This window comes from Apteryx mantelli, chromosome Z (assembly GCF_036417845.1).
Source record: "Apteryx mantelli isolate bAptMan1 chromosome Z, bAptMan1.hap1, whole genome shotgun sequence".
In the NCBI taxonomy this organism is placed as follows: Eukaryota; Metazoa; Chordata; class Aves; order Apterygiformes; family Apterygidae; genus Apteryx; species Apteryx mantelli.
In genome coordinates, this window is record NC_090020.1 from 29752071 (window position 1) to 29779683 (window position 27613).

The 27613-nt window shown below is 39.0% G+C and overlaps 1 protein-coding gene across 4 annotated transcripts in view; it reads left to right on the forward strand.

Annotated features, from left to right (window-relative positions):
- The window catches only part of LOC106489152 (transducin-like enhancer protein 4), a 105378-nt gene that overhangs the window by 72395 nt on the left and 5370 nt on the right, over nt 1–27613 (forward strand). For all 4 annotated transcript variants that reach the window (XM_067316538.1, XM_067316536.1, XM_067316537.1 and 1 more), the window contains 8 exons: nt 18504–18623; nt 19180–19233; nt 19859–20011; nt 21264–21396; nt 21639–21832; nt 22021–22097; nt 25766–26015; nt 27093–27340. In XM_067316538.1, the coding sequence (XP_067172639.1) occupies nt 18504–18623; nt 19180–19233; nt 19859–20011; nt 21264–21396; nt 21639–21832; nt 22021–22097; nt 25766–26015; nt 27093–27340 (1229 nt within the window). The remainder of the gene's footprint in view (nt 1–18503; nt 18624–19179; nt 19234–19858; nt 20012–21263; nt 21397–21638; nt 21833–22020; nt 22098–25765; nt 26016–27092; nt 27341–27613) is intronic.

The following is a 27613-nucleotide window of genomic DNA, read 5'->3' on the forward strand; positions in this document are numbered from 1 at the left end:
CAGTTAACCTGTGCAAGTTGCAACCTCTTTGATACCAAATGCTTTCTGTTCTCTATTACCTTTTTGCTGTATTTTTGATCCCTGTGGCCCCTAAACCATTTACAAATATTGCTAACAGACTATGCCAGTGAAGGCACTAGTCTTACTAATACTGATGAGCAAACTTAGTGTTGCATGCATTGATAACTTAATTTATGATAGTAAACGTAACTGAAGTCATCCACCACACGGAGCAGGTCTGAAATACGTAGGAATAGCTACCCTCACCACAAGGTGACAGAGCTGCAGCTGCTTAATAACCAATGTTTCATAATTGTTTTGGCAGGAAGAGGAAAAAAGTTTTTTCAGTTGAAGATGGTTCTTTATGTTGACAACAAAGAACTCCAGAGACTGTTACAGTGCGATCAATACTGTTTTACAAACAAAATATGACATGGATTTTAATTATAAAAACAAATATATGTGTTTTAATTTGACATGTAGACAGAATTTCTCCTACTCTTTTGCTAAATCTCAAAACTGACAGGAATTCTCATTGGAATACTAGATATTCAGCATGCGCAACTGCTACTGTGGATGTCAAAAATAAAATATTTATAAGTGTATTTGATACTGTGTTCTAGCTCAAAATATATATCTGTCCAACACTGAGCTGTGATGTATATGTAGACTGTTCTTAGAAAAAAACAGTTGTTCATATCCAGAGTTATTCTTGCCAATAATATTAAATCAAAGCAAGCACCACGTTAACTACCTTATCCTTTTTCTTAAAGTTTAAAAATAATCTGTTAATGTAATTGTATAGTGATGACCAAAGCCAATGAAAACAAGGAAATTATCATCAGAAGGTGGCTGCTTCCCACACTAAAGAGAGAATTGAGGTGAAAAATGTAATGTTTAACATTCTGCCTGCTATGACTGGTTTATGCTGCTCTTTGAAAATGTAAACATCAACCCTCGTGAGACCTCTAGAGAAAAGCATGTGAATATTTATCTTATAGGTGAGGAGAAAGAACCACTAAGGTGGATGATTAGTAAGAGATCACATGAGAAGTCGAGAGGCAGATGTGGGGATAAATGCATGTTTCCTCTTTGTGTCCACCTTACTAACTACTGTGCTTAGTTTTATCTACGTTTTACATATTCCCTGGAGATCAGTCTCTCTTACAACTTGCATGAAAAAAAGAGGAAGAAAATTCATAGGCAGCAGCCTTGTTTATGCTGTAAAAAGATCAGGCAACTGATACACCAGTGTGTACCTAACACTCTTATTTAAAAAATTAAAAAAACATTTAGTCTCTATACAGTGACACCAGTAGCTTTGGATAAAAAATTATTAATCCTCTGAACATTAAGATTTTTAAGATTACAGGTTACCACTGCCCTCTGTTATGTCAGAATTTGCCTAATGTTTCCTTTTCTCCAGTCAGACATCTGGTAGTTCCTCGGAAATATTTGAAGAGCCATCATTTAGTAGTTTACGTGGAAAGCCTTGAATAATTCACACAACAAATGATTAGGCAAGCGCTTGTCTAACTGAATTATTCTGCATGTTTGCTGAAGCAGTAAAGCAGGAGAAGAGCATTCCTTCTCTAGAGGGTTTATAGTGGTAGTATTGACCCACCTAGTTATTGGGTTTCAGCCTTTTGTTGACACTGTTGTAAATGAAAGCAGCCTGGACAGGCACTGAGCAGCTGGGCTGGATAATTGTGAAGGATTCATGCTTGTTGCTGTTACCCCCAGTGTTTGTAGTGGGTTGTTTGCTTTGACTTTGTTGAACTGTTGACAAAAGCATTAGATACAAATGGGAACAAATAAAGTGGTGAGATGCCAGGAGGGCTTGGCAGTAATGGTGTTTTTCATTCTGACTTAAATGGGGAATGTCAACACTTATCTGGATGGGAAATGGAAGGTGTGTTTAGTGTTTGTGTGCTTCCCCCTCCCCTTCCTCCTAGTTTCCACTGCTGTTAAATATGTTTTTGGCAGACACATGTGAATAAAAACTGAGCGGAGGCAATATCACCATTGCCTTAACTCTTTGGCATCGCATTTTTTGAAGCTCTTTCTGACTGTGGATGTCTTGCTGGGCAAATCCAGTTCCTGGCATGAAAGGATTAAGTATAAAAAGAGAAAAAGAAAAAAAAGAAAAAGAAAGATGGGGAGGCAGAAGGGATAGAGTTGGGAGAAGGGAGGATTAAATAGAACAGTATACACTGAGGTAGTATAGCCAGCAAAATTGAAGTCATTTACTGGAACGCTTTTAATTTTGTTTAAACAAAATACTCTTTTGTATATTCAAATGGGGAGTAGCTCAGCTGTTGTGAAGCCGGAAAATTAATGGTATTTTTAGTGAAATAGCAAAAGTATGTCAACAACATAGCTGTGGATGATAATGTTGGCATTTTATTCATGAGGAATTATCAATGCAGGTTACTGGACAACATAGTGTGACTGCAGTGATTGAGCACAGGGGGGAAATGGCTGTCCTTCTGTATGATTTCATTTTTCATTTAGTCTTTCAGGAGGAGAGGAAGGAGAGAGAAAGGAAGCATTTAAAAACACATATCTAAGATGCCTATCCATGTGGTTTCTGACTGCCAGAGTCTAACCTTTTTACCTCTGTCTGACTCATGGTTTTGTCATTCCTTTTTTGCCAGCTGTCCTTTCATCTTAAGTCAATCTTGAGAGATGTCAGAGAAGAGAGGGAGAAGAACAGAGTAAGTTTAGGAAATCTTTGTTGAAAAGGTAGGTTTGGCCCTGGATAAGCTGCAGGCTTGTTCTAGCCTTCTCAGGCTCTCAGTTTTGTCCCTGAAAGTTGTTTGCTTGGGACTCTTAATGCATTTAATGCATTGTGAAATACAGTTACCTTGGCTGGTCATGGAGGAAGTTCGTATATGATCTGGAAGGTCTTATCACTTAGCAGGAAAGGTGCTTCATATTTGTTATTCCAGCTAGAGTTTTCTTGTAGCAATCAATCTGAGTGTGATGCAGGTCAACTGGAAAGTGGCAAATATAGTTCACAGGATTGAAGTCACCACTTCAATGAGATGAGAAACTGTGATTTTGTGTAGCTGTCTGAAGGCATACAAAGGTATTTCTTGCCTCTGCTGTACGCTGTGTGTCTGGTAATATCTGAGATGCCAGTAGGGGTTCAAAGCACCAGAGCTGTCTGATGCAGGAATTTTTGTTGCCTGCCTTCATGCAGTTTCAAGTTTTCCTAAAACAAAAACGCCACTGTAGCAAGGTAGTTGCATATATGGGTCCCACTTTGAGCAATCAGCCATGAGTGTTTTTTATTCCCCATTTTCGTGGTTGCCATATTGTTCTTAGTTTCTTCACAATAACAACAAAAGAAGGGCAGCACAAAGAGAGGTAAGGAAGAAATTGCCTTTTACTGCTGCCATTACTAAGGTTTCTTGTAACATGCAGTATTTTTATTGTGCCAACCCAGAGCCCTGTGGACGTCAGCAAGGGGCATTTTGCCCAGATGTTAAATACTGCGGGATCAGGGCCTGAATTTATTATTAATCCTACAAATATTAAAAGAAAGTGAAGAAATATCAAGCTATTTCCAGCAAGCATGTACTGGGAGTGGTGTTACTGTAAATATCAGCTTGTGCATGATGAATCCCCAATTCTTTCCCTCTGTCTCTTTAGGAAATACCCTGAACAATTCTGCAGGGGGCTCAAGAAATTCTCATAGCAAATTTCAACCCTGAGTGAAGGAAAAATGAGAAATCTCTGAAAGGTAGAGACTTACAGACCGGTGAAAACAAATATATCCCATATCATGTCTGCACAGCATTTGGGAAATCCTGTTTTGGATCATCCAAATTGTGAGAGAATTCACAAAAAATAACTGGTGAATGTTCTATGGCATTGCCTAGGTGCTTTTTTTCATTCAAGCTTGAGTAGTTTTCTGATTTCGTGTGAAATGCACTTTCCCCTGTACTTGGTCACACAGAGTTGGCTCTTTAGGCTAATCTGCTTTGCTCACAGAGCTGTAAGAAGGGCCCCAAGCTGTGCTTTACTAGGAGAAGGCAGAAGTTTCAGGCAGCTGGGACCTGGAAGCGGGAAAGTGCTTCTGGAAAGAACTTGCATTGGAGTAACAATAGTTGTGAATGATTACAGGAGTAAGAAGGAGAGAGATAAGTGCTGTATTACACAGACTGAGATTGGATTTGGACTCGCTTAAAATCACAAAATGATTATGTATCATGGTGCAAGATTTCTTATATAGTCTGGTGTCAGACAGTAAGAAAATGCTAAACTGGTCAGGTAGAAATAAGAGCAGAGGTGAGAAAGGGCATTAAATGATGTAATGTAGGAAAGCGTAAAGTAATGAGACAGAAGTAGAAAAATGACAGAGAAATGATGCCCTAAATCAGTGGTGCACAACCTTCAGCACAGAAGGTCTTCACTGGCAACTTGCCATGAGCCAGTGGGCTACACCTATTTTGCATGTAATTTACATTGGATTTTAATCAGATAAGCACACACCCTGTTTGTTTTTTTATTTATGGAGTTCAGTAAGCACAAACATTGCATAACACAATAAAAAACAACATGTGCATTATAGACTATAGCAAAAGGAGTGATGAGGGGATGACTAGCTCTGTATTTTTGAAATCCGGTTATATCTCACAGCTGGTTGTCTTTGAGATGGCCTTATGCATGCTGAAGTACAGGTTTGAGTTTATTAGGCAGCTGCAGGTTTGGCTTTGTTCACATTTCAAATACATAAGGTTAGTTTGAGGGGGGGGAAAAAAATAATTCCAAAGACAAACTTCCAGATAACAGCTTTCCTGCTTAACTCTATTAGCCATGGATAATTGGCAGTGGGGTGAAACAGACCAGTGTTTTTTTTCTTGAAATTTTGTTTGGGGTCTTAAGTTAGTAACATATCAGATATGGTGGGTTTAGCTTCTCTGGGTTTAGCTGATGACAATTTTGTGTACAATGTAGAAGTGTTTCCTCTTTTACATTTCTTATGTTTGTGTGATATAGATTTATTCAACTAAGAATGGGCTAAGATTATTACTTGCAGACATATTAGTTGCTGGACTTAAATATAGGCACACTATTAAAATAATTGGATTGCTCTAGTTGTTCTTTGCTGATGTAAGAAGCACTGATTTTCTTTCTTTTTCCTGCCATATTTGTCCATTTCAGTCTAAGGTATTTAACGAATCCATCCCTCTAATACTGGAGTATCTCCAAATCTTTAATATATTAATCATCACAACGACCCTATAAGGGAAAGAAATGCTCTCTAGACGTGTGAAATTATCCCTGTTTTACAGATAATGAACTGAGGCATGAAGAGGCTTAATTGACTTCACAAGATCAAGAGCAGACAAAAGAGCAGACTACTGAGCCTAGATTTCCCAAATATACACACAGTTTTCCATGCTTCCCAATTTTAGTTTCTTGCTCACATTACCTTGTGGTCCATTTTTATGTAGTTCTTCCATTTAAAACCTCTCAATGGATTTGAGTCCTATTCATGGCAAGTGAATCCATGCTTTTTTCTAGTAACTCATGGTGGGGTTAATTTGCCAGCTATATGCTTTTGGACTGATTTGTGTTTCAGCCAACTACCTAATCTCTATATGTTTTCCTGAAGAGAAGCTTTGGTTGAATTTTCATCTTTACTGGGGTTTTGATTTCTTTTCTCTTTTGTGTGGTACAAATCCTTCAGTACGGCACAGGGCTGTAGAAGTAGCAGAACTGGCGAAAACCCCCTGTGCTGTTGGGAGAGTTGCAGCAAGGGAGTCGCGGCAAGGGGAGCACATATGGAGTATCCCCCTGACTCACCCACAGCAGGCACCCTGGAGCTGTTGCCCATCTCATTGCTTCCAGCTTGGGGCTGTGCTCACGGGACTGTGCTGCTTTTGCCTCTGGGGCATTGTGCCCGATGCAGGCTGGTGCCTGGCTCGAAGGCTCTCCATTTCCTCTTGTGCTGTTGCAGACAGAGCAGCCCCATAGGTGGATGTGTGAACATGATTTTGCTATGAGTGAAATTACCCTGTGGGCAGAGCACGTAGGCGCAGAAGAAGGATTTCCATCTGCGGGCTGGAGCTCTGGATACAGTTGCGCAGGCTGTGAAAGGGCTCCATCTGGTGCTGTAGGTGTCTTTAAATGGGAATTTACTGTCAAGCCTGAAGTCTACACACAATGAACAGTGATGAACTTATCAGTCCCAATGAATTCTGTGAGCTCTACCTTCACCTCCTCCCCTATAATAGGTAAGATAATGAAATAGAGGGGGATGGACAGGTCATGTTCAGAAAGTAACAAATCTAACCTCTAACGGTAGGAAGCAGTAATGAAGGCCCATTTCAAGATTAAAGATTTTCTCTGACTTAGTGATTTGGGCAGTTTTTAACTCTTACTAAGGGCAACCAAGGTGTTTTGCAAGGAAGCAGAGTCTCTTGCTCAAGCAGCTGGGATCTTGATCAGTAAACAGTCTTGTGACTTACAACTCAGCTTCTTAAATTCCAGCTAGAAACTCGCTGGCAGCACTTTATGTGTGCTCTGCTGATGTCAAAGTCCAAGCTGGCATGTGCAGAGATCATAACAGTCAGGTCTTGCATTAGCAAACGTGGCTAGCTTTTGGAAAATCAGCCGTGAAAAGCCATGGTATTGCCAGCTTCTGAGGGAAAGAAATGCACTAACAAAGTGCTGCAATCTGGGATTTAATGAAGTTTCTTATCTGAGAAACTCATTTTACAAATTAGAGCTGTGCGTAGTTATGTATGTCCCCAACTCTTTTCTTGCCTTCTCACCATCTAGCTTCTTCAGTCTCATCTGGATCAATCCTGTCAAGCTGCTAATACTTATTTAGATTCTCACAACTCCAATAGTTCCTGCCAGTACCTAAAATCAAGTTGCTTGTTTAGATGCTCATAAATATGGGGGCTGGTGGTTTAACCTACTCCACGCTGAGCTAAAAAATGTTCATCTCTACTATTGTGTTAGCCAGAGTGCATCGCAAGTGGAGGAATTTTCTGGATTGTGGTGACTTGAGAAGACTTTCGCTTACCTCTGTAACTCCTAGGTTTATTGTGCTGCTTGGTCCTTTGATCTCCATGTTCTTAATTGGCTCATGGTGTGGTTATTTGCAATCAACAAGGAAAGTATCTTGCACTTGTCATTTTAATAAACTTGTTACATGTCAGCTTCTCTAGAGGCATCCCAAACTGAAATAAACATCTTTCATTTTGCTTTATAAATAAATTTAAAAAGTGGTTTCCTAGACAACCTTGATGAAATGTCAACTTCTTCTCAGATCTAAACACACACCATAGGTATTGTTATCTCCATCCCTGCTGGGTAATTTGTACACTGCAAGTTTGTTTGGAAACATGCCTGTTGTTCTTTAAAATGTACTTAATGCTAGATTAGAGAACATAAGACTTTTTTTTCTGTTTCTACAATCTCATTTCTAAACCATTTAAAATAAAGAGCTTGAGCATGTATGGTATTTAAAAAACCTTTCACATGATGTTTTTAAAACAGATCAATTTCAGCATTAAAATGTTAGGAATTCAGCCAAGGAAAATTCAACTCAGGATTGTGTAGCTGTAATGATAATGTATTATACCCATCTTCCTTGAAAATGATTGTAACAGTAGAGTTGAACCTAGTGAATTACATAATTTAGGAGCATTTGCCAGAATGCTGCTTTAGGGGGATTACTGTAGTCTTCCCTTAACAAAAGCAAAGGGAAAGATGAATCGTTTTATGCAATACTTAAATGAGAGAGAGCAGTCTTCACAAATTATCTAAGATAACTCATTTGAATAGAACAGAAGGTCATGTGTGTGCATGCCAGTTATCACACTTAACTACTTGGCAGAGTGTAGGGGGAGTACAAGAGAGAGATTTTTGCTTTTCCTCTTCTCTAGCCTGAATTAAAAATATATTAGCTGCTCATTGCTAACATCAAAATATTTCCAACTAGCCTGAAGTTAGTATTTCATTGTGCTTTTAACATTTAAAAAATTAACATTATGACCTGTCTAATATAAATAATGAAAGGCCCAGCAAAATAAAAGCTACTACTGCTTCTCTTGGCAAAGCTCTAAGAAGTTCACGAGATTGTAATGCATCTGAAAATCTGGCAGAAGGACTGTGTGTTTTACTTTCTCAGTCTTCAAAGTAGGTGTTGTGTGTATAATGTACTGTTATATACTGATGTAAATACTTTAAGGCTAATAGGAGAATTTGTATTACCATCACTCCTCCATGCATTGCGCTTACCAGAGCCCTTGATTTAAAGAGCTAGTTTGGGGACAACTATTTTTGCAACAAGCTAAGGTCCTGATCATGGATAGCACGTAAGTAGGTGCCTAAAGATCAGCACATCCATACATTCCTCTGATTTCTTTTCTACCTCGTGACTTCTCCCAGTTCAAAGTGTGTACCTCAAATCTGGCACCTGCTTGAGTGCTTTCCTCAATAGGAAATAGGATAATTTCCTGAACAAGAGTCTTGGGAACACAAGTAAGTGAGTGTAGATGAAGTGAGGCAGATGTAATGGGCTTGAATGCTATTTGGGTAAAGGCGCAAACAGTAGCGCTCAAAGATTACTTTCTGGAAAGTATTTTTATAGACAGTTGAGAGAATGTTTTGGATCAGGATCAACATGAACTGGAATTTGCTAATGCTTAATAACACCCAGCCATGTTTCATGCACCTGTCCAATCAATAGACTGGTCGGATAATGAATTCTGTTTTCACTGGGAGCTTAGCAGTGGCTCTGGCTTCCTGAATCATGTAAGGTACAGGAGAAGCCTAAAATGTGTTGGGTCTTTAGAAGCTATACAAGATCAGACAAAGGAGGAGATGAGCAAATTGCCAGCCTTTTAGTTAATACCTGGGACAAACGTGAACATGTTTCTTCTGACTGAAGCAATCTGGAAATGAAATGACTGTTTCTTTTCAATTCAAGGTGTTTGTTGTAATCATGGGAGCTTTTGAAGTTCTTCCACCACTTCCCTACTGATCAGGTTAGGCAAAAATAGGATTTTAAAAGGGGGGACAGAAATGAGTCAGTGTAGAAAGAGATCATTAGCTCTGTCCTTGAAATATTCGGTAAAAAACAATCATTTGTTTAGTTTGTGTACTGATTCCTAGGACACCTCTGCAGCAAGACAACTTTAAAATACTTTAAAGATAAACAGAAGGAATGAAAATAAAAGTATTTTACTTCCCAAAGTTTTCATATGTATGTATACAGTGGAAGATAACACAAATGTGAAAACTTAAACTGATGGCTTTGCTATGGATATAACCTATGTTAGATCTAACCAAGACTAAAAATGTGGGGCACTGGGCAAAGCAGCTGATCCGAACGTCTGTTGAAAGGCGCTAAATGGAATTTCTTATGAGGCTGTCTTCAGAAATGATCTGTGTGTTTTTAAAGCAACAAAAAAGGCTAATTAGTGCTAGGTGTTATCCATCTGGTCAAAATGAAGAATTAGATAGGGAATGTAAATCCCAGGAGAAAATTGTTAAGATGTATCACTTGAAATGTGAATCCACTTAGCTATCCCTGGAGAAGAAGAAGCTTAAAACTTGGTCGTTATTGGTTTGAAATCTTTAATATGGAAATTATGGAGAGTGTGGGTGTGTGTATTTTTACCTCCTAACCTCTGTTGCTGGTACTGATGAGATTTTTATAACCCCTGTGCCTTGAGCAGCTGCGGGAAAGTGTTCACATTCAGCTTGGCACAGTGCCATGCAGTCCATTTTAATCACTGTGCAAAGTGAAAGGATAACAGTTTTACTGTGGTGCTCAGTCTGAAAAGAGGGCTTGAAGCAAAAGTTGGTTATTCTTCACAGGAATTTTTTGATTCTTACAGATATTTTTTAACAAAATATAGTGTACCGAAACAGGCTTTTAATGGGCAGCATAAAACATTCCCTCTTTAGTATTTTCTTACTAGTCTAAAAGTACCCAAATTACCAGGTATGTTTTGCTTAAATTCAGTTGCGGTGCAAATGCAATTAGTGTTAACATTCTGGAGATGTGTTGGATGTTAGGAATTCTTTGTGTGTGTCAGTCTTCATCTTTTGAAGAGTGCTTGCAGACGGCAAGTGCTTTTCCTTGCCTTGTGGAGCACTGCTGAATCAAATCCCGTAATACAGACTGGTGGTTATCGTTCTATCTATCTTTCATGCTGGTGAACCCACAATTAAATTGCTGCATTGAATGCTCCAGCTAGTTGAGCTTTTTCTCTTACCCTGTGATTGCGCACTCTGGTGTGTGTTGTCTCTCCCTAGCTAACTCCCAATGCTCTACTTGCCTTTTCTGTTTCTATTTTGTTGGAGCTGCTTGAACTGTCTCAGATCTCTACTGAAGGAAATAGTGTGAAAGATCAGTAATTGGAACCCCAAATAAATATTTGAGGAGTGGAGAGGTGCAGTCCAGCATTTCCTTGGCACCATTCTGTTCTTCAGATTTACAAAAATGATTGTTTATCCTCCATCCTTCTGCATCTCCGTAACTCGGCATCCTTTGACCTCCCTGTTTCAGCATGTCTGATTTAGGTTAAAGTAACATTTAGGATTTTGTATGCTGTGATTATGCAGGTTTGTCCTGGGTTTTGGCATTTATTTTCTCAAATGCCAGCAGCACAGTTTTCTCTGTCTGGTAGCATTTCCTCACATCCACTCCTTTGTTATTGCAGGGTGCTTATCTCTCCTGACATCATTAGCGACAGGATTCCTTTGCAACTTGCCTTTGCCCCCAGGCTCGCTCACTGTATTGCCTATACCAGCTGTAATTTGTGCGTTAGCACCTTCTTGTAAATCTTTTCTTTCCAAATTACCTGTTGCCTGCTCTTGTGTGCTGAAACGTGGGGGCTCAGTCTGGGGGCTGTTCAAGTGGGAGGAGATCAGAGTGAGGGGTGGTGAATGGGGAGTGGAATGGGGAGCAGATCAGGTGGATTGCTTCATGGATTAAAAGGGAGGATGTTTGACAATGCCTGGGTTGTTACCATCAGTTAAATTCAATATTTATGAGTTGGCAGATGTGGATGAGAGCAGGCTTGATGGTAAATGTAATCTGTGAACTTTTGAAGCTTCTGTAAACCTATCAGGAGCGTTTAACTCCTTTCCCTGCCCCATCTGTTTCTTTTATTTTTGTTCCTTCCTGAAACCAGGTGCTTTGTTCAGACTCTCTTGCTTACCAAAGGATGCTTGTTATTCCTGCTGCACTCCTTGATTTCACTACCTTCATGTGCTTGTGCTAAGATATCCTCTAACCTAAACCTGTCTTTGCTTTTTGTCTCACAGCTGTGCTCCTCTACGATCTCACTGCCTGTACTTAAGTAGCATTGGTTCTGCTCTCCATCCTCTGACCCTCACAGTATCAGTAGTGATTAGGCCTTGTGTGTGCTATGTCCCTCAGTCAGTGATTACTGGAGAAGCTGTATTTTGAAGGATTTATTGTAAAAATCCATCTGTGAAGGGCTAGCCAGCAGCCCTCGCCGTTGCTTTAACTACCTGCTTTTCTTGCCATTGTGCACCTGTACACTAGGAAGGGCCAGAGAAACAGTAGCACATGCTGGCAGAATTACACGTCAAAATTGCTAGGTCTCCCTGACTTCTGCTGCGTAGCCTATGTAGCTTATAGCAAATTGATAAGTGTATGTTGAAATACATGACTGGAATTAACATGCAAACTGAAATGATTTATTGTTCATTTTACCATTTTATAGCATCTAGACTCTGATGCTTTTAATTAGCTTAGATTAAATGTCATGGTGGTACCACCAGGGCAAGCAGATCACCAGTGTAAATAGTTTATATTGATAGTTTTAAAGAAATAGCAAACATATACATTATAAATACACATATATATACACTTTTATTTAGGTAAAAGTTTTGAGGACGTTGTGTTTGGAAGGCTAACTGCTGAGCATGCACATTTTCTTTTTATTCTAGATTTTTTTTGTGGCTGTTTTGTTGTTCTTGCAGCAGCATTGCACATCTAGACTTTGATGTTTTATATGACACTCTTATCCACTAATTAACTTCATTAATTTTGCAATTAGTGAAGTTAATTAGTGGGTAAAAATGCTCTATAAAACTTCAAAGTTTGCATTTTAATCATAGTTTGTATTAAAATTAATTATCACATCCTTGATTATTAAACTCAGTCCAATTAGCTCAGACAGGGTCATGTGATATTAAAAATAGCTTTGTTCTGTATCTTTTCTAGCTAGTTGGTAGCATTTTTCACCAACAATTACTGAGACTGGTATCTGAAAATGCAGTTACAGGGAAAAGGCAATGAATGAGACAAATAATGTGATCTTGGTATGGCTGAGTGGGAGCTGGGTTTCTGTTTGGGTGCATAGAGAAACAAGTTGCAAATGAGAGGTGAAAATATAGTAAAAGTTCACTGTGACCAGTGATATATGTGGTGACAATACTTGGCTACCACCCTTGGATGATTCTGTGAGTCATTTCTGAAGCGCCATGCTCCAAGCAGTACTGCCTCCTGACTCTATCTGTCACTCTGCTGGGGACCTACTGTATATACCTGAAAGGAAAGACATGATAAGGAAAAATCCAGTTGTCTTGATGAGTAGAGCAAAGGGGAGATGTTGGTAAATCAACGCAAATATCACAAAATCATTGAGACCAGAGTGGATACAGTGACTGTTTAACACTCCCGGTTTTTGTTTTTTGATTTTTATTTAATAGAGGTATGGTTGACCTCAAAGTGCTCTGTATAGTATCTATAGTGCAGCCCACAAAATTTCACACTCTCTCCCTCAGATTGATAAATGTATGTGTACATGTATGTAAATGTGTGTGTACATGTATGTAAATGAATATATTTTCTTAAACAGAAGGATGTTCCCTTACATTTAGATCCATACTGAAGGTTTATTATGTGGGAACTTCTTTTGTTTCTGGGTACGTAATGTGGGCACAGCAGATTGTTTTAGAATATTTTCACCTGCCTCTAAAAAGAGAAGTTGGGCTGAAGGTGAGACAATAAATTTCATCATTTTACAGATTAGGCAAGAGGGTTTCCTGGAGTCATTCGACTGTTTCACACCTCTCTTAAACTCAGAGTGGTGGTACAGGATTTGGGAAAGCCTTTGCATTGCCCAGACCCTGCGACCCAAGCATTTGTCTTCTGAGACCTGTGTGAAAGTGAGTGTGTTTCTCCCTTCACTTGATCTGATGTAAGGCCAGAGCCAAAGGGAACGTATGTCCTTGCTCTGGGGCTTCATTTCATTGAAGGCCGAGGGAGGATATGCCTGAAGTTTACAAAGTTGTACGATAGTTGATAAGGTGAACTGTATTCAATAAATCCTGCAGTTCTAGATCTAGGGGACACTTGATGAAACTAGTAGGAAGCTGGGATTTAAAACAAGCAAAAGAAAGTACTCTTCACATAGATCTTCTGAAACTTGCTCCCATAAGAGGCAAGGCAGTTACCAGCAGCTTCAGAGAGAGATGAGACAAACCACAAGCAACAGGTCTATAGACAGTTTCTAAAGGAAAAAGGCAGCATGTGCCTCTAGTAGCCTTGATACCGCAGTTGTAGATGTGGGAGAGGCTGGAAGGAAATGGACTGCTGCAAGTGGCTGTCCCTGTGTGCCCTCTGTAGAAGCCATCGCTATTGCTGCCACCATCATATACAGAATATGAGCCCAGATGGGACGATGAACTAACCCGGGAGCATGTTTCTTACATTCTTTTCTGCTACTTGCCAAGTAGGAGCTTTCCCACTTCATACCCCTAGTTATTCATCAAAGCAATTTCAGTCTCAACCTGACTTGTCAGAAGTAACAGCACTTCATTTTTTGTGTTTCCAATTTAAACATAAGGTTTTATCTCGAAGAGTTAAGAGTGCCAAGCCAAATTCTGGAGCAATGCCTGAATCCTAACTTTGGCTTTTATACTTCATGTATAACATTGGCACCAATCAACCAAGCAGCATTACTCTCAGGTCATTTCCATGTGATGCATATTGTATCCATTTTTATAGTTTCTTTTATACTTTCAACAGACTTTATGACAGCAGTAATGTCATTCAGATAATTATATTGTAATTGACCTTAGCGTTGAGCATCCTTGGCTTTTACTGCAGTTTGCTTAATACTTCAGGATGGTCAATTATCTCATAATTCCCACTTTGTTGGGAATTATTGTTTTAATTATTATACTCCAAATACATCATTGTGGCAGACTTGTAAAGTTATGCTAGGGAATGGTCATGTTCATGAATGCTTTAAAGAGTTACTAGCTTCATCATGTGGGAGGGCTTTTCATCCTGTCATCTCTAGTCATTACTTTTAACAGTGATTTCATTTAATTATCACTTCATCTACTTGGGCCAGGTCTTCATCTGCAGGAGCTAGCATATGTGGAGTTAGGGTTTATAGGGTTTGAGAGTGATCAGAAGACTGCACAGTCTGACAATATTGTTTTTTTCCGCTGTGTTGCAGCATGAGTCATCTATCTAAATGCAAGTAACTTTCAGTGGAAGTTCAGGTTAAAATGATGATAGTGATTCTTGGATTTTTTCAAGCAATTTGAAGTATTAATTTTCCTGCGTAGACAGCATGCTGATGTCTGCGTTGCTACTGGTGAGAATTTTATAGCTTAAGAAGAGGTTTATATTGTCTTCTTTATGATCATTTAATCTGTGTGTGCCTGGCACCAATATTCCACCTAGAGCAACACTGGATGAATGTTGGAGAGAAAACACACCACTTTGTGAAAGTCTGAATGGGCTTTGTGATTTTTTTTTCCTCTCTCTTTTTTTTTTTTTAAACACTGTGCTCAACACTATACAAAATACAAAGTGAAGCATCGTGCTTCATGCTTTACAGTCTGGTGTAAAAGATCCTATGGATTCAGCACTAGAAACTGTTTCACTTCTTAAGCAAATTATATGAACAAGGCAACATGCTAAGCCTTTCTATAAATGTATCCGTTGAATAGGTTTTTGTCAGCATTTTGTGGTGTATTTGGCATGAATAAAAATATTCTGCCTAAGCAGAAAATGAAAACCTGGTACATTTTGCTAAAACAGAAACTAAATATAACCCACTTTCACCAAAGAGTTTTTTTTTTCCTGTGTTTTGTCTAATTATTATATGTGAGCAAAATTGGTGTTGGTTAATGGGAAAATGCTACTCTCTCTAGTAGATTAAAACATTTTATTGAAGAAAACAGCAGTGTGAAAAGACTTTATTTCTCTATAAATTGTAGTAGTTACTAAAATGAGAATTCTGGCCCATTAAGTTACAGCCTTTCAAGACATAATGCTGAATCATTTAATTTCTCTAAGTGGCTGTCCTCTTCCAGTTTCTTAAAGGCAACTGTTAGGAGACCGCCGATGTTTTAATCGAGGAACAGAGCAAAGTCTGACAGATAAATGCTGTGCTTTGATGGGGGTTTTTGTGTGAAGTCTGGGAACATAAGTTTCTCCCTTGGAATATGTAGATTTACATGCTCAGGGAGAGATTTGTGTGGGTACAGGTTTATATGTAGGAATCTGATGTCAGTGGATACCATGATGTCCAGGTATTTCTCACTTGAAAATACATCCTTACAGTTGCTTACAGGCTGAACTGCTATTGTAAACCATAGTAGGAACTTGGTGCGACTAATAATGTCCCTTGCACACTGAAACCAGTAGGGATTAGGTACATTAGAAGATCTAGACCATAGCTTTTTGGCTGAGCAGTACATGACATACCATTGTTACTTAGTATAAGAGATAATTTTAGATCTGTCAGCACCAGTCCCAGAGATCCCATAAAGTCAGAGATTTTTATATGGCAGATGCATTACATATTGGACAGAAAAAAGCCACTATTGCAGGAGTGTTGCTGGGTAACTGCAGCTGCCATGCAAGAAAAGGGAGAAAACAGTTAAAGTGAGACTTCTTAATTTGTCCTGTAGTAATTTATGCTTTAGGCAAAATAATATTAGTCCTAGTACACTAGCCAAATTCCAGTTTGGGAAAAGAAATTCTGCCTGCCTTCCCCACTCCACTAATTTGACCCTTCTCCCCCCCAGCAAGCAATAGGCTAGTTGTCTGCATCTTTCTTCTGATGTAGGTGGGATACCATAGCAAGATTTTTTCATATTGATACCAAGTCTGATCAACCTTTGAAACAATAAAACCATTAAGAAGTACGCATTGCCTCAGTGCCCAACATGGTGCTCATCCTTTATGTGCTAGTGATAATTAACTACTTTATCATTCTAGTAGGTAGCTTTAATTTATTACTTTATTAAGCAGTGAAATCAAAGATTAAAGTGGTATCTATAGCGCATAGCTAACTAGATTGTGAAAAATGAAAGTATATGCTTTCAAATTTATGGAAATAAATATTTCTATTCAACTAAGTGCAGTAGTTTAATTCTTCAGACGCCACTCTAATTTGTAGTTTACTGATGATTATTTTTCTTTGTTTTAACGCAAATTGCCTTCTGTATGGTGAAGCTGAGAAATAATGAATTAAATTCACATTATAAGCTACTGCTTCCCAAACTGTAAATGAATATAAATGTAATAGGAGTATACTGTTAAATCTCTTGCAAAAGACTATGCTATATCATTACGGTAAACAAATACATTTCTCAAGCCATCAGTTCATTTAATGTTGCATTCTACTTGGCTCTTGTTTTAAGGGCTTCTGAGCCTACTGTCACCACTGTCTCCAAATGCCTTAACATGTGTTATGTATTCGGAGCAAACAATAGCACTTTTATTTATTTTTTTGCAGCATAATAGTTTCTTATAATGGCCTACTTTAAATGTAAATCAGTGAACACATTTTAAGATGTATTTGTGCACATAGGAAATCCTCATCTACTATTTTACAGTGCTGGAGGAGAGAAGGATGGAGGGAAATAGGAAAGACACAGGCTGTATTCATCACTAGCTTTTTTTTTTAAATTTCCATTTCCCCTCAGCGCTGTTAATGATTGACAGTCAAAAATAGACACAAGATTTTTGCACTCATTAATCTGAACTGCTGTTAACAACAGTTGGAAGTTTTAGAGAAGTGATGTGGAGAGCAGGACCTCGGTGGTCCAACATGGAGAAAATGTTTTTTGATTCTTACCAGAAGTTTGTGGTGTAATAGGTCAAGGGAAAGAAGTAATTTGGCAATAGTGATGGAGCAGAAGTTGCATAATGTAAATGTTAATTTCTTGGTTTGCATTCCTGGTAGCAGCTATTCAATAAGTTTAGGTGTGCACTTGAACCAAAAAAACAAATCAATGTGGAGTATTGCACACTTTTTTGTAAAACAACAGCTGGCCACATGCATTGAAGAGAATCCCAGAACCAGTGTTTCTGGATGAGGGGGAAGGGCTGAAATCCAGCAGTAAGGACTTACTTCATTATTTGTTTTTACCCTTTTATGTAAGGAGGATAGAGAGAGGGAAACAGTCAGCAGGGTTTCAATTGAGAATTACTTTCATCTTCATTCCTGTCAGTTCTAATTCTGCAAAATGCCTGAACACATCCTTACTTCTGTACGTTTAACCATTGACTTCAGTGTGAGATACATTTTTAGCCCATGCTTAAATGCTTTATTGAATTAGGGCCAAAACCTGATGCTGCTGGTAGAATCAATTATAGAGGAAAATTAGGATCTTTCATTTCTTTCTTGTTTATATATCAAGATACAGACTCAACCAAGCTCTGGAAATAGGGTATGAGTTGATAAATACTGCCTTTCTGGTTTAAAGAAGCAGAGTAGAATTGTAGGACAGTGCATAAAGTACAAATGATCTTCCTTTCTCATCTGTCTCTTCAGTGTGCTCTGTAGTAACCATTACTCAGGTAGGGCTGCAGAGCAAGGAGAGACTGTCGGAGCTGTTGTGTTCCTGCCTACTGCAGGCACTGGACCACTTGTAATTGTATAAGGCATCAGATTAAAATGAGTTAGATGTTTGCCTCCACTGCTTTCTCCTGTTGCAAGACTGTTCAGGACCTTGCTTCTCTCCTTGCTGGAAATCTTCTCTCAAAAGTGTTTGCTGGAGTGTGACTTACTTTGAACAATCTTTGTTGTTGTTCTTTATTTCCCACCCCCTGCCCCAGGACTTCAGTATTGGATTAACCCTGCGTATTTATTGAGTAAACAAGCCAAAGCCAGGCCAACATACAGTATTCATAAAATGGTCCAAGTTAGCTCTACTTTCATTCTGTTAACACTGCAGATATCAACTATTCAATGAGGCTGCAGATATCAACTATTCAATGAGCCGTTAATTGATATCCTTTATCTGTGTCTCTTGCGATGCATTGTGCACTCTCAGCGTAAAAAAAATTGCTGGGTAGCTGTCGCTGATTAAAACCCAAAGTGCTATCCATCAGAACAACTTCAAAGACATACCAGGTTAAGTTGTGTGGAGAGATAGTGACAAATCAACAGCTATTTTGAGTGAGCATCTGATGATGGTTTTTCTTTCTGTCTCTCTCTCTCTCCCACTTCTAACTGCAGAGCTCTTCTGTATCTCCATCAGCCAGTTTCAGAACAGCAGAAAAGCACAGAAACTCAACAGATTACTCTTCAGACAGTAAAAAACAGAAAACAGAGGAGAAGGAAATAGCAGCTCGCTATGTGAGTAAAACATTTACATTTTGCATTGCTGAACTTGTCTCCTCTGTAACTTTACCAATTTTATACTGCATACCTAATTTTAAATTTGCAGGTCAAATTTTAACAGGTACTTACTGTCTGCAAGTATCATTATGCTGGGTGGAAGACTTAGGTGCTCAGAATTTGTAGTGGTTTTGACCATATAAATACAGAATGCCTGGAGGCAGGTGATGAGCATTGAGCCTTTGGTTAGAACTCAGTAGCTCTGGAGTATGTCTTGGTTCTGCTTCTCAGTGCTGTGAGACTTTGGACAAGTATTTTCATCCTCTTGTCTTCATTCGCTTATGTGCAAACTGGTAAGAGCGCTACAGCTGTGACACCTATTGAGAAGTAGCACTTTAGGAAACCTAAATATAATTTTATTACCACATAAAGCTAGGTAAAAGTAAAGGCTATATTGCATAACTGTGAGCAGCTTTGTATTTCATTGGATTTTTTTCTTTGTACCTAAGTGACTTCATATATTATATAAGGAATTATATATTTAATTTTTACACATTGTGATTTGTCATTGCAGGACAGTGATGGTGAAAAGAGTGATGACAACTTGGTAGTTGATGTTTCCAATGAGGTACACATAATGCTATTTTGGTACCTTATAATAGCAAGGGGGGGCAGGTCTTCAGTGATTTCCATATATATTAGATATGTGAATAAGCTTCCAGTCTTTGCCTTCACAAAGGAGCTTGAAATTCCTGAGGGAATCCAGTCAGGTCTTCTTTCTGTAACACCTTTTTTCTACAAAAGAGCTTCTGTTTCTTGCACAAACCAAAGGTCTACTTTGAGATATTTGAAGCCGGTCCAGAACAGCAGATAGGATGCTGCTTGTAGTGGTATCTCTGTTTTCTTTCACTCTGGTCTTGACTTCTTTTGCGAACTTAATCAAGACTGCCAAGTACCTCAGTTTGACATCTGAAAAATGAGATTTACTAGCCTATTTCAAAATTTGAAGGTTTTTAACATTATTTCTTATGGCTAATGGCATTCAATTTTAAGACCTTCTTTAAAAAACAGTTTTCTTGAATTATCCACCTCGATTTTATAATTTTATCAGCTAAATCACTTACAGATTGAATGAACATGCCACCTTTTGGGACAGATCTTCACTCCAAAGAGTAAATTGCTAAAGACAAGTGTTAGTGGCTACTATGATTTTTTTTCTTCCCCCCTTACTAACCAATGTTGTTGATGTTTAGGATCCTTCCTCTCCCCGAGGAAGTCCAACACACTCTCCACGGGAGAACGGCTTGGACAAGACTCGACTGCTGAAGAAAGATGCACCAATTAGTCCAGCATCTATTGCATCCTCCAGCAGTACTCCTTCCTCCAAATCCAAAGAACTTAGCCTTGTAAGTGCCTCTGAATGCTCCTCACCTGTGATAATATAATGAAACACACGTTAACCAGATTTGTATCTAGGAACAATTTGGATTTCTAAAGCTATCAGTATCAGGTATGAAAAATCAGTATAAAATTCCTTTTGTTTCTGTTTTCAGGAAACTTAATTAAATACTAAGGAGAAAGTCCATTGCCTTTTTTGGGATGGGAAGAGGTTATTTTAACTGATGGTGTGGATAGATGATGGATGTTCTGTGCTGAGAGATGGTTTTTCTCCTCCCCCATATGAAAAACTGTCTTTTTGTGAATAAATAAGAGTTCACAGGGGTTCCTTGAGCTGTTTTCTTGTGCTGTAGTTTATAGCAAATTCAGTTCCCTGCTTGGATGTGATTTGGTTGTTAGCTTTGTTTGAATTACCAGGCCATATACAACAACAATAATTTTTATTTTCTATCTAAAAAGTAATCTGTCATTTACAAGAGCCTTCCTTGACTTGCATCACAAATCACAATGCAAAAAAGAGCTGCCTGCAAGTCGGGGGTGTTCTTGCCTATCCTGTTTGTTGCTGTAGTTAATCACATTTCTGAGCTGCACCGTAACTCCTCTCGTAGTTCTTTGAAGGTCAGGGTACATGATTATTTAAAAGAAATAAAAAAAAACCCCAAACCCTAAAGTGATGGTAGTGCTCAGGAAAGGTGATGGAATGACAGGCTCAGATCCAGGAGTCAGCTGTTTGTCGAATGAAAAGCTTCTCACAAGAATGGCATTGCGCAGTTCCTGACTTTATACCATCACTGCCTCCAACCTATGTTACCAGCACTACATATGGGGATGAGTTCTTGGTTGGTTGTGAGTTTTCTTTTGCTCTTCCTGTCCACATGGCAGTGGCTTCTCTCAGAAACTCAGAAACTCATGATGTGAACAGGTCCACTATGAGCAGACTGAGACCACCAACAGATTTTGCATATGCTGCCAATATCATATGTCAGATGGTAGTGATTTTTCAGTCATTGACCTTATTCTGAATCATACTGTTGACCCAAATGAGGAAAGCTATGAAGGCTATAGTTAATTCCCAAAGCTATTCTATCCTTTTAAGTGTCTCTGCATGCTTCTCTTCATTGCCACTAACTATTAAAGCCAAAACCCAGGTTTCACTAATCACACCACACTCCAGTTGTCATCTGCTCTCTTTCCAGCCACAAGAAGCCAAAAAGTAAGATAACTGATCAACTATCTTTCATTATCTTTTCTGATGATTAGAATGAGAAATCTACCACGCCTGTATCTAAATCAAATACCCCAACTCCACGGACTGATGCTCCAACTCCAGGCAGCAATTCCACTCCCGGATTGAGGCCTGTGCCTGGCAAGCCCCCAGGTGTTGACCCACTAGGTTAGTATCAGTAAATTCAAAACTGTATGAAACCATAGCCATTCGGCCCTGAACAGTTTCCCTTTAAATCTGCAGTGACAAAGCTGTATATTACAGCTGCTTAAACTGAATGCTGAGCTGGTTCTTCAGCATTTTAACACAGCATTTCAATACAGCATATTCTTTTACTGCTTGCCAACTATATTTGCTCTGTCTGTGTTTGGCTGGCTGTGTAACTTCTCTTCTTTTTTTGCCCTCTATAGCTTCAGGTTTAAGGACACCTATGGCAGTGCCATGTCCTTACCCTACTCCATTTGGGATTGTGCCACATGCTGGTATGAACGGTGAGCTGACCAGCCCAGGAGCTGCCTATGCTGGTCTACACAACATTTCCCCTCAAATGAGTGCAGCAGCTGCAGCAGCAGCAGCAGCCGCAGCTTATGGGAGATCTCCAGTGGTAAGTGTTTGCCATTGATGTGTCTGAGCATGAGAGCAGTTTGTTAAATGTTTGACCTGCGGGGTTAAATCTGATTCAGTCTGTTTGTAAGTTGGGTAATAGGCTTTGGAGGATATGGACTAAACTGTCTTCTTTTGCGTAACTCCATCTTTAATACAGCTTTTTGTTTTGCTTGGGGAAAACTGCAGGTTGGTTTTGATCCTCATCATCACATGCGAGTCCCAGGCATCCCTCCCAATCTCACAGGCATCCCAGGAGGAAAACCGTGAGTATCAAACATTCAACTTTAAAAGTTAATCATTTATTGAAGTTGTGTTCCCTTGCCAGTTGGAATTCCCTTTAGCTACTGAAAATTATTGTAAGAATAAATATAGCCATTTAGCAAGGAAAGGAAAAACACTGTTCAATCTTAAAATTGTATTTGTAAATTTGTTTTGAAGACTAATTGCAGCTGATAAGTACTGGGTGGTATAGGGTAAGAAGAGACGGTGATAAATGCAGAAGGGAGCTGAGTTTCTGGGTGTTGCATGCTGAATCTGACCGGTTGGTTTAATAAAGAAATGCAAAATGGAATGGTATCTTGGCTTTTTGTCTCTGCCATACTCTGCCTCTCAGGTTAAGAAATAATTTCTTTGTTCACAAAAGCCTTGCAATCACTTGCAAACTTATCAGCTGCTCTAAGCAGCAGTGTGCAGAGAAAGGAACACTGAAATGTTTTGTTTGATTGAAAATACTGGAAAGAATTATTGTATATATGTTCAAATTCATCCTTGATGGAACTGACCATAAAAGGTGACCTACTCTACCAGACTTTGCTTGTTGTGAGTCTAGGAAAAAGAATTACATAGATATGAAGAACTCTCTACTTGCATTCCTCTTGAGTTAGGGCAAAAAAAAAATAAAACAGTGTTGCAAACTATATTGATCCAGATTCTATGTAAGGGTCCTCAAGATCCACTTCTTGTGTGACACTCGCAAGAAACTGACCGGCTAATATTGGAGGGTTTGAAGGGCAGGGGATGTAGTTTGTGCCTTTCCTTCTCTCTCTGTCTTATGTATGAATGTGGTTGTGGGGGAGGGAGTGGGTAGAATATTCACACACCTGCATGCATGTGAATAAATGCATACATTTGCCTGCCTGTGTACTTGCAGACACACAAGATTAATAACATGTCATGGAAAACTGATCAATGCTAGTTCCTGTAAGTTTTCTTACATGAGTGTATCATACAGATCATAACCTGCATCCCACTCTTTCAGACTTCACACATTGGTTATCACCTCACTTTGCCCTTCTGCTAGTTACTCTGCCCTAGCTGCATAAGATGATTTTGGAACTTGGTGTACAGTAGTTTCTAGGATCAGGTGTTTGGATTAAAAATTCTGCAGGGCAGAGATCTTCATCCTTCACATGCAATGGGCACATAGAAATTTCCAGACATAATATTCAAATATTCTTAATATTCAAGCTCATCCTTGGTGGATATAGTGGCCCAGAAAGGGTGACCTACCCTGCTAGGCTTTGCTTGTTGTGACTTTAGAATGGAAAATTCTACAGATGTGGAGACCACCTTACTTGCATCCCCTTTGAGTTAGAGAGGGGAAAAAATAAAATGATGTGATGCAAATTGAAACCAAACCAGTCAAAGATCTGTTGCATCTTGAAGACTTCTGAACTGCATTGACATATTGATGACTGTTTTAAAGGACAATTTCAGCTAAATGTTGGTCAGCTGTAGTTGAAACTTTTGAAATCTATGGTCATTTTATCATGATCCCATAATTTCTTAGTGGAGTATTTTTCACAGCTATCATTTGGGATTGTTGCTCTCTCATTTACTCTTCCTCTTCTCTTAAAGCAAAAGTTGTGTAAGTTCTCCACACTATTGAGTGTTTGCTGAAATGGAATGAACAGTGTGTGGCACATCAGGGATCTAGCTGCCTAATAACTCTCTCTCTAGTTTTAAGATACATCAAAAAGTTGAGGAGAGTACAACACATACCTAGAAGAGGTAGCTAACAAAAAAAGAAGGAAAAAAATGTTCATCAGGTGTTTATACTGTCAGATATTTGTAAGGTATTTAGAATACTTCAAATAAGCAACAAGTAGAAGCAACAGTTTAATCACAGGTGCTGGTATGGAATGATGAATAGGGTGAAAATAATGTAGTCTCAGTCTCCAGAACTAAGCTTTTTTTTTTTTTTTTTTTTTTTTTTTTTGGTAATTGTTCAAATATATTCCCTATGTACTTTATAAGCATGTAAAAATCCTTGTGGTTAATGAAAATATCATATATTAAGTGATCAGCATGGTTCTGCAGAGAGTGACTGAACCTTTTTACTGAAATTAGGAAGGATGATAAAAAAGTTGCACTTGTTTTGTTATAGATTTCAGATCACCACCTGCTTCTTCTTTTAGTACCTTTACTTCAGGAAAAGGAATTAAGGAGATAGGAGATAGTGAAGAAGATCTTTCAGATTTCTGTAGTAGTAATTGAACTCAAAATTCCAGTCAATATAGACAGTTTGCTGCTTCTAACAACCACAGAAGTCTCTCCTACCCTTTCCTGAACGTGTTTAATGTCAAAAAATGGAGACTGATGATATGATCTGTCACTCAGACCTGCCAGAACAAGAAATAGAGGGCAGGATTAGGAGAGAGTGAAAAGCTCTGGAAACAGGGCAGAAAGGTGAAAATGCAGTTGTATTTTATCCTGCTGAAAATTATTGTTGTAATATTAATGGAGTGTGAATCTTAAATAACAAATGAATTCTGAAGTCTGCCTTCTTCAGTGACTTTCAAGCAACAATTAAGGAAACAATCTTTCTACGTATTCTGATAAAATGATATTTTTGTGAACTATTCTCATCCTCACCATTGTGACAATGGATTTTTCATTAGTACTGCTATGATTTTTTCAGGTCTGAGGAAATTAAAGCCTTCCATTAAGCACACATTTGTATGTGTAGGTGAACCCTCTTATAAAGTTTGTGCTATGTAATAGATGTGATGTGTCAGGGAGCATCTAAGAACAAGACAATTTCACAACCTAAGTGTTCTCCCTGGAAAATATTTTGAGATGAAGCTGTTGATAGGTTATTCACAGGTGGCATCACTGGCAGTCACGTAACACATTCTTTCTCAGTGAGAGTCCTGATTCTGGCAAGAGAAACTGGGATTTGTGGTTGTTGTGTCAGTTCTACAAAAAAAAAAAAAAAATCCCAGAAGAAGGAAAAAATCCCAGTGTGTTTTTGCTAGTCTGTCGTATCAGATGTCAGCAACCATGCCTTGAGGACTTAACTCCTTGACAGCAGTGATTTCGGCACACCTTTACATACAGCACAAGGCAGTTTCCCTTGAGCCATGTGGTACCCTTGGTACCTGGGGCAGCTTGGCAGCACTCTGGCTCCCGCATACTTGCTGAAGTTCACACGTTAGTCACTAAGGGAACAAACAAATGTCCCCAGGCACTCGGCACCCCCTAGAGTTCTGCAACAGCTAGCTTACTATTTCTGTCTTCCCAGGGGACCCTGATCTGGTCTTCCTTCCCTTCTCTGTCTGTGGTGTTCTCTCCATGCACTGGAGTTTGAGAATAGTGTCATGTATCCTTGCTCATGCCAGAAGTCATAGATGCCTGAGTTGTAAAAGCTCATTTGATTGGTACATGGTCCTTGACTTGCCACATCCAAAGGAAAAGTACCCAAGTGTATGTTCTGATATCCATACTTTAGATATCTAAGTAAGTTTGTTCTTCAAATTAGTGTAAAAATTGCAAAAGGCAGTAGGTGCACAGTGTGCATTTCCACAGTGGAAGGCTGTTGATCTGTATACACACATGCCATACACACATCTTGTTTTCTTTTCTTAGAAAGGCTTGAAGAACAACTTAAATCTCTGTCCTTCCCCTCTCACTTTTCATTTTTTTTCTTCAGAGCATATTCATTTCATGTAAGCGCAGATGGTCAGATGCAGCCTGTACCTTTCCCTCCCGATGCCCTCATCGGTCCAGGAATCCCTCGCCATGCCCGTCAGATCAACACTCTGAACCATGGGGAAGTCGTGTGTGCAGTTACTATCAGCAACCCCACGAGACACGTGTACACGGGTGGGAAGGGCTGTGTCAAAGTCTGGGATATCAGCCATCCTGGCAACAAGAGCCCTGTCTCTCAGCTGGACTGCCTGGTAAGTGAACAGCTACATGTGATGGTGGAAGAAGGTAGCAGGTTGTGTTAAGATTGAAATTGTGCTGTTAAAGTACAAGAAACAGTGGCTATCTGAGTGCTGTCATTGGTATCAAAGCTTGATCTTCCATTTGTAGTTTTATTGTTTCTTCTAGAACTGAGTTTGAACTATGTTCCTTGTAGTACATGTGCTTTTCTCCCCACAATGAATCAAAACATCCTTAATATCCTAAAATTGTATTGGTAAGGGGAAAGATCAAAGACCACACAGTAGATATTGTTTATAAACTTTGACATTTATTGGCAATCTTAAAGCTTGATATCCTATCATGCTAAAAATTGCTGTCTTGCAGCCCTGTTCTCAGAGAATATTTGAAGCTTGTCACATATTTTGTGTCTTCGTATGTGTGAATGCTTTGCCCTGTCTTAACATGACAATTAAAAATATCCCTGAGTGTTATTAGCAAATTATTTGAATGTGCTAACAAGATGAACCATTGTTAGCAGCTTTTTTTATGTCATTTACCAGTTCTTGGTAAGATGTTGCTTCTTGTTACAGAGGCTGTTAAATGAGAACTGTGCAGCACGTGTAGACATATAATGAATTGCTACACAAATTGCTACACAAATGAAGAAAATTGCCCAAATATTTTTCTCTGACATCTCCTAGATGGTGGCAGCAAGTCTCATTGCAACAGAGGGGGAGGTGTGCAGGGAATTTGGTACTCTCCCATGCTGAGAGGTTAATGTACTGAAATAAACAGAGTATGAAAATGTAACTTTCTACACAAGCTGTTGAATGCAGCTATCTTGAATTGTTTGGGGTTGGGTTCAGATCTTTGCATTTTGATGCTAATTAAGATTAAATATCTCTCACTACTGAATTTTGTAGATCAAGTTTAAGCACTTCCCTAATGTCATGTAATTTTCTGGCATTAATACACTTTATCATTGTCATAAGTATAAATGGCTCATTAAAACCAGAAGGGAATACAATACTTTTATGGATTTCTGCTCTCATGTTAATGCTGTTTTCCTTTCCTCATGAGTAATCTCTTGATGGCTTCTGTCTCCACAGAACAGAGATAACTACATCCGTTCCTGCAGATTGCTCCCAGATGGCCGCACCCTGATTGTTGGTGGGGAAGCCAGCACATTATCCATTTGGGACCTGGCAGCTCCAACTCCCCGGATTAAGGCAGAGCTCACATCTTCTGCTCCAGCTTGCTATGCCCTAGCTATCAGCCCTGATTCCAAGGTCTGCTTCTCTTGCTGTAGTGATGGGAACATTGCAGTCTGGGATCTGCATAACCAGACGTTAGTAAGGTAGGTCGACAGAATTGGATCATCAGATTGTGAAGAATTAATTAGACATAGCATTACATGCTCTTCTGCTTAAATATGCTTGTCTTAGTTGGTGTCAACAAAACTACTTTCAGTATTTCATCGCTAGGCAATAACCATGGTAATACCTTGATAAGATTGTATATGATTGTTTATAGGTTTTGAGACTTTCATAATTCCAGGCCTATCAAGCAGCCCCAGAACTATAATTGCCTAAGATCAGCTGGTGTTGACATTGCTGGAGGTTCTTCGAAC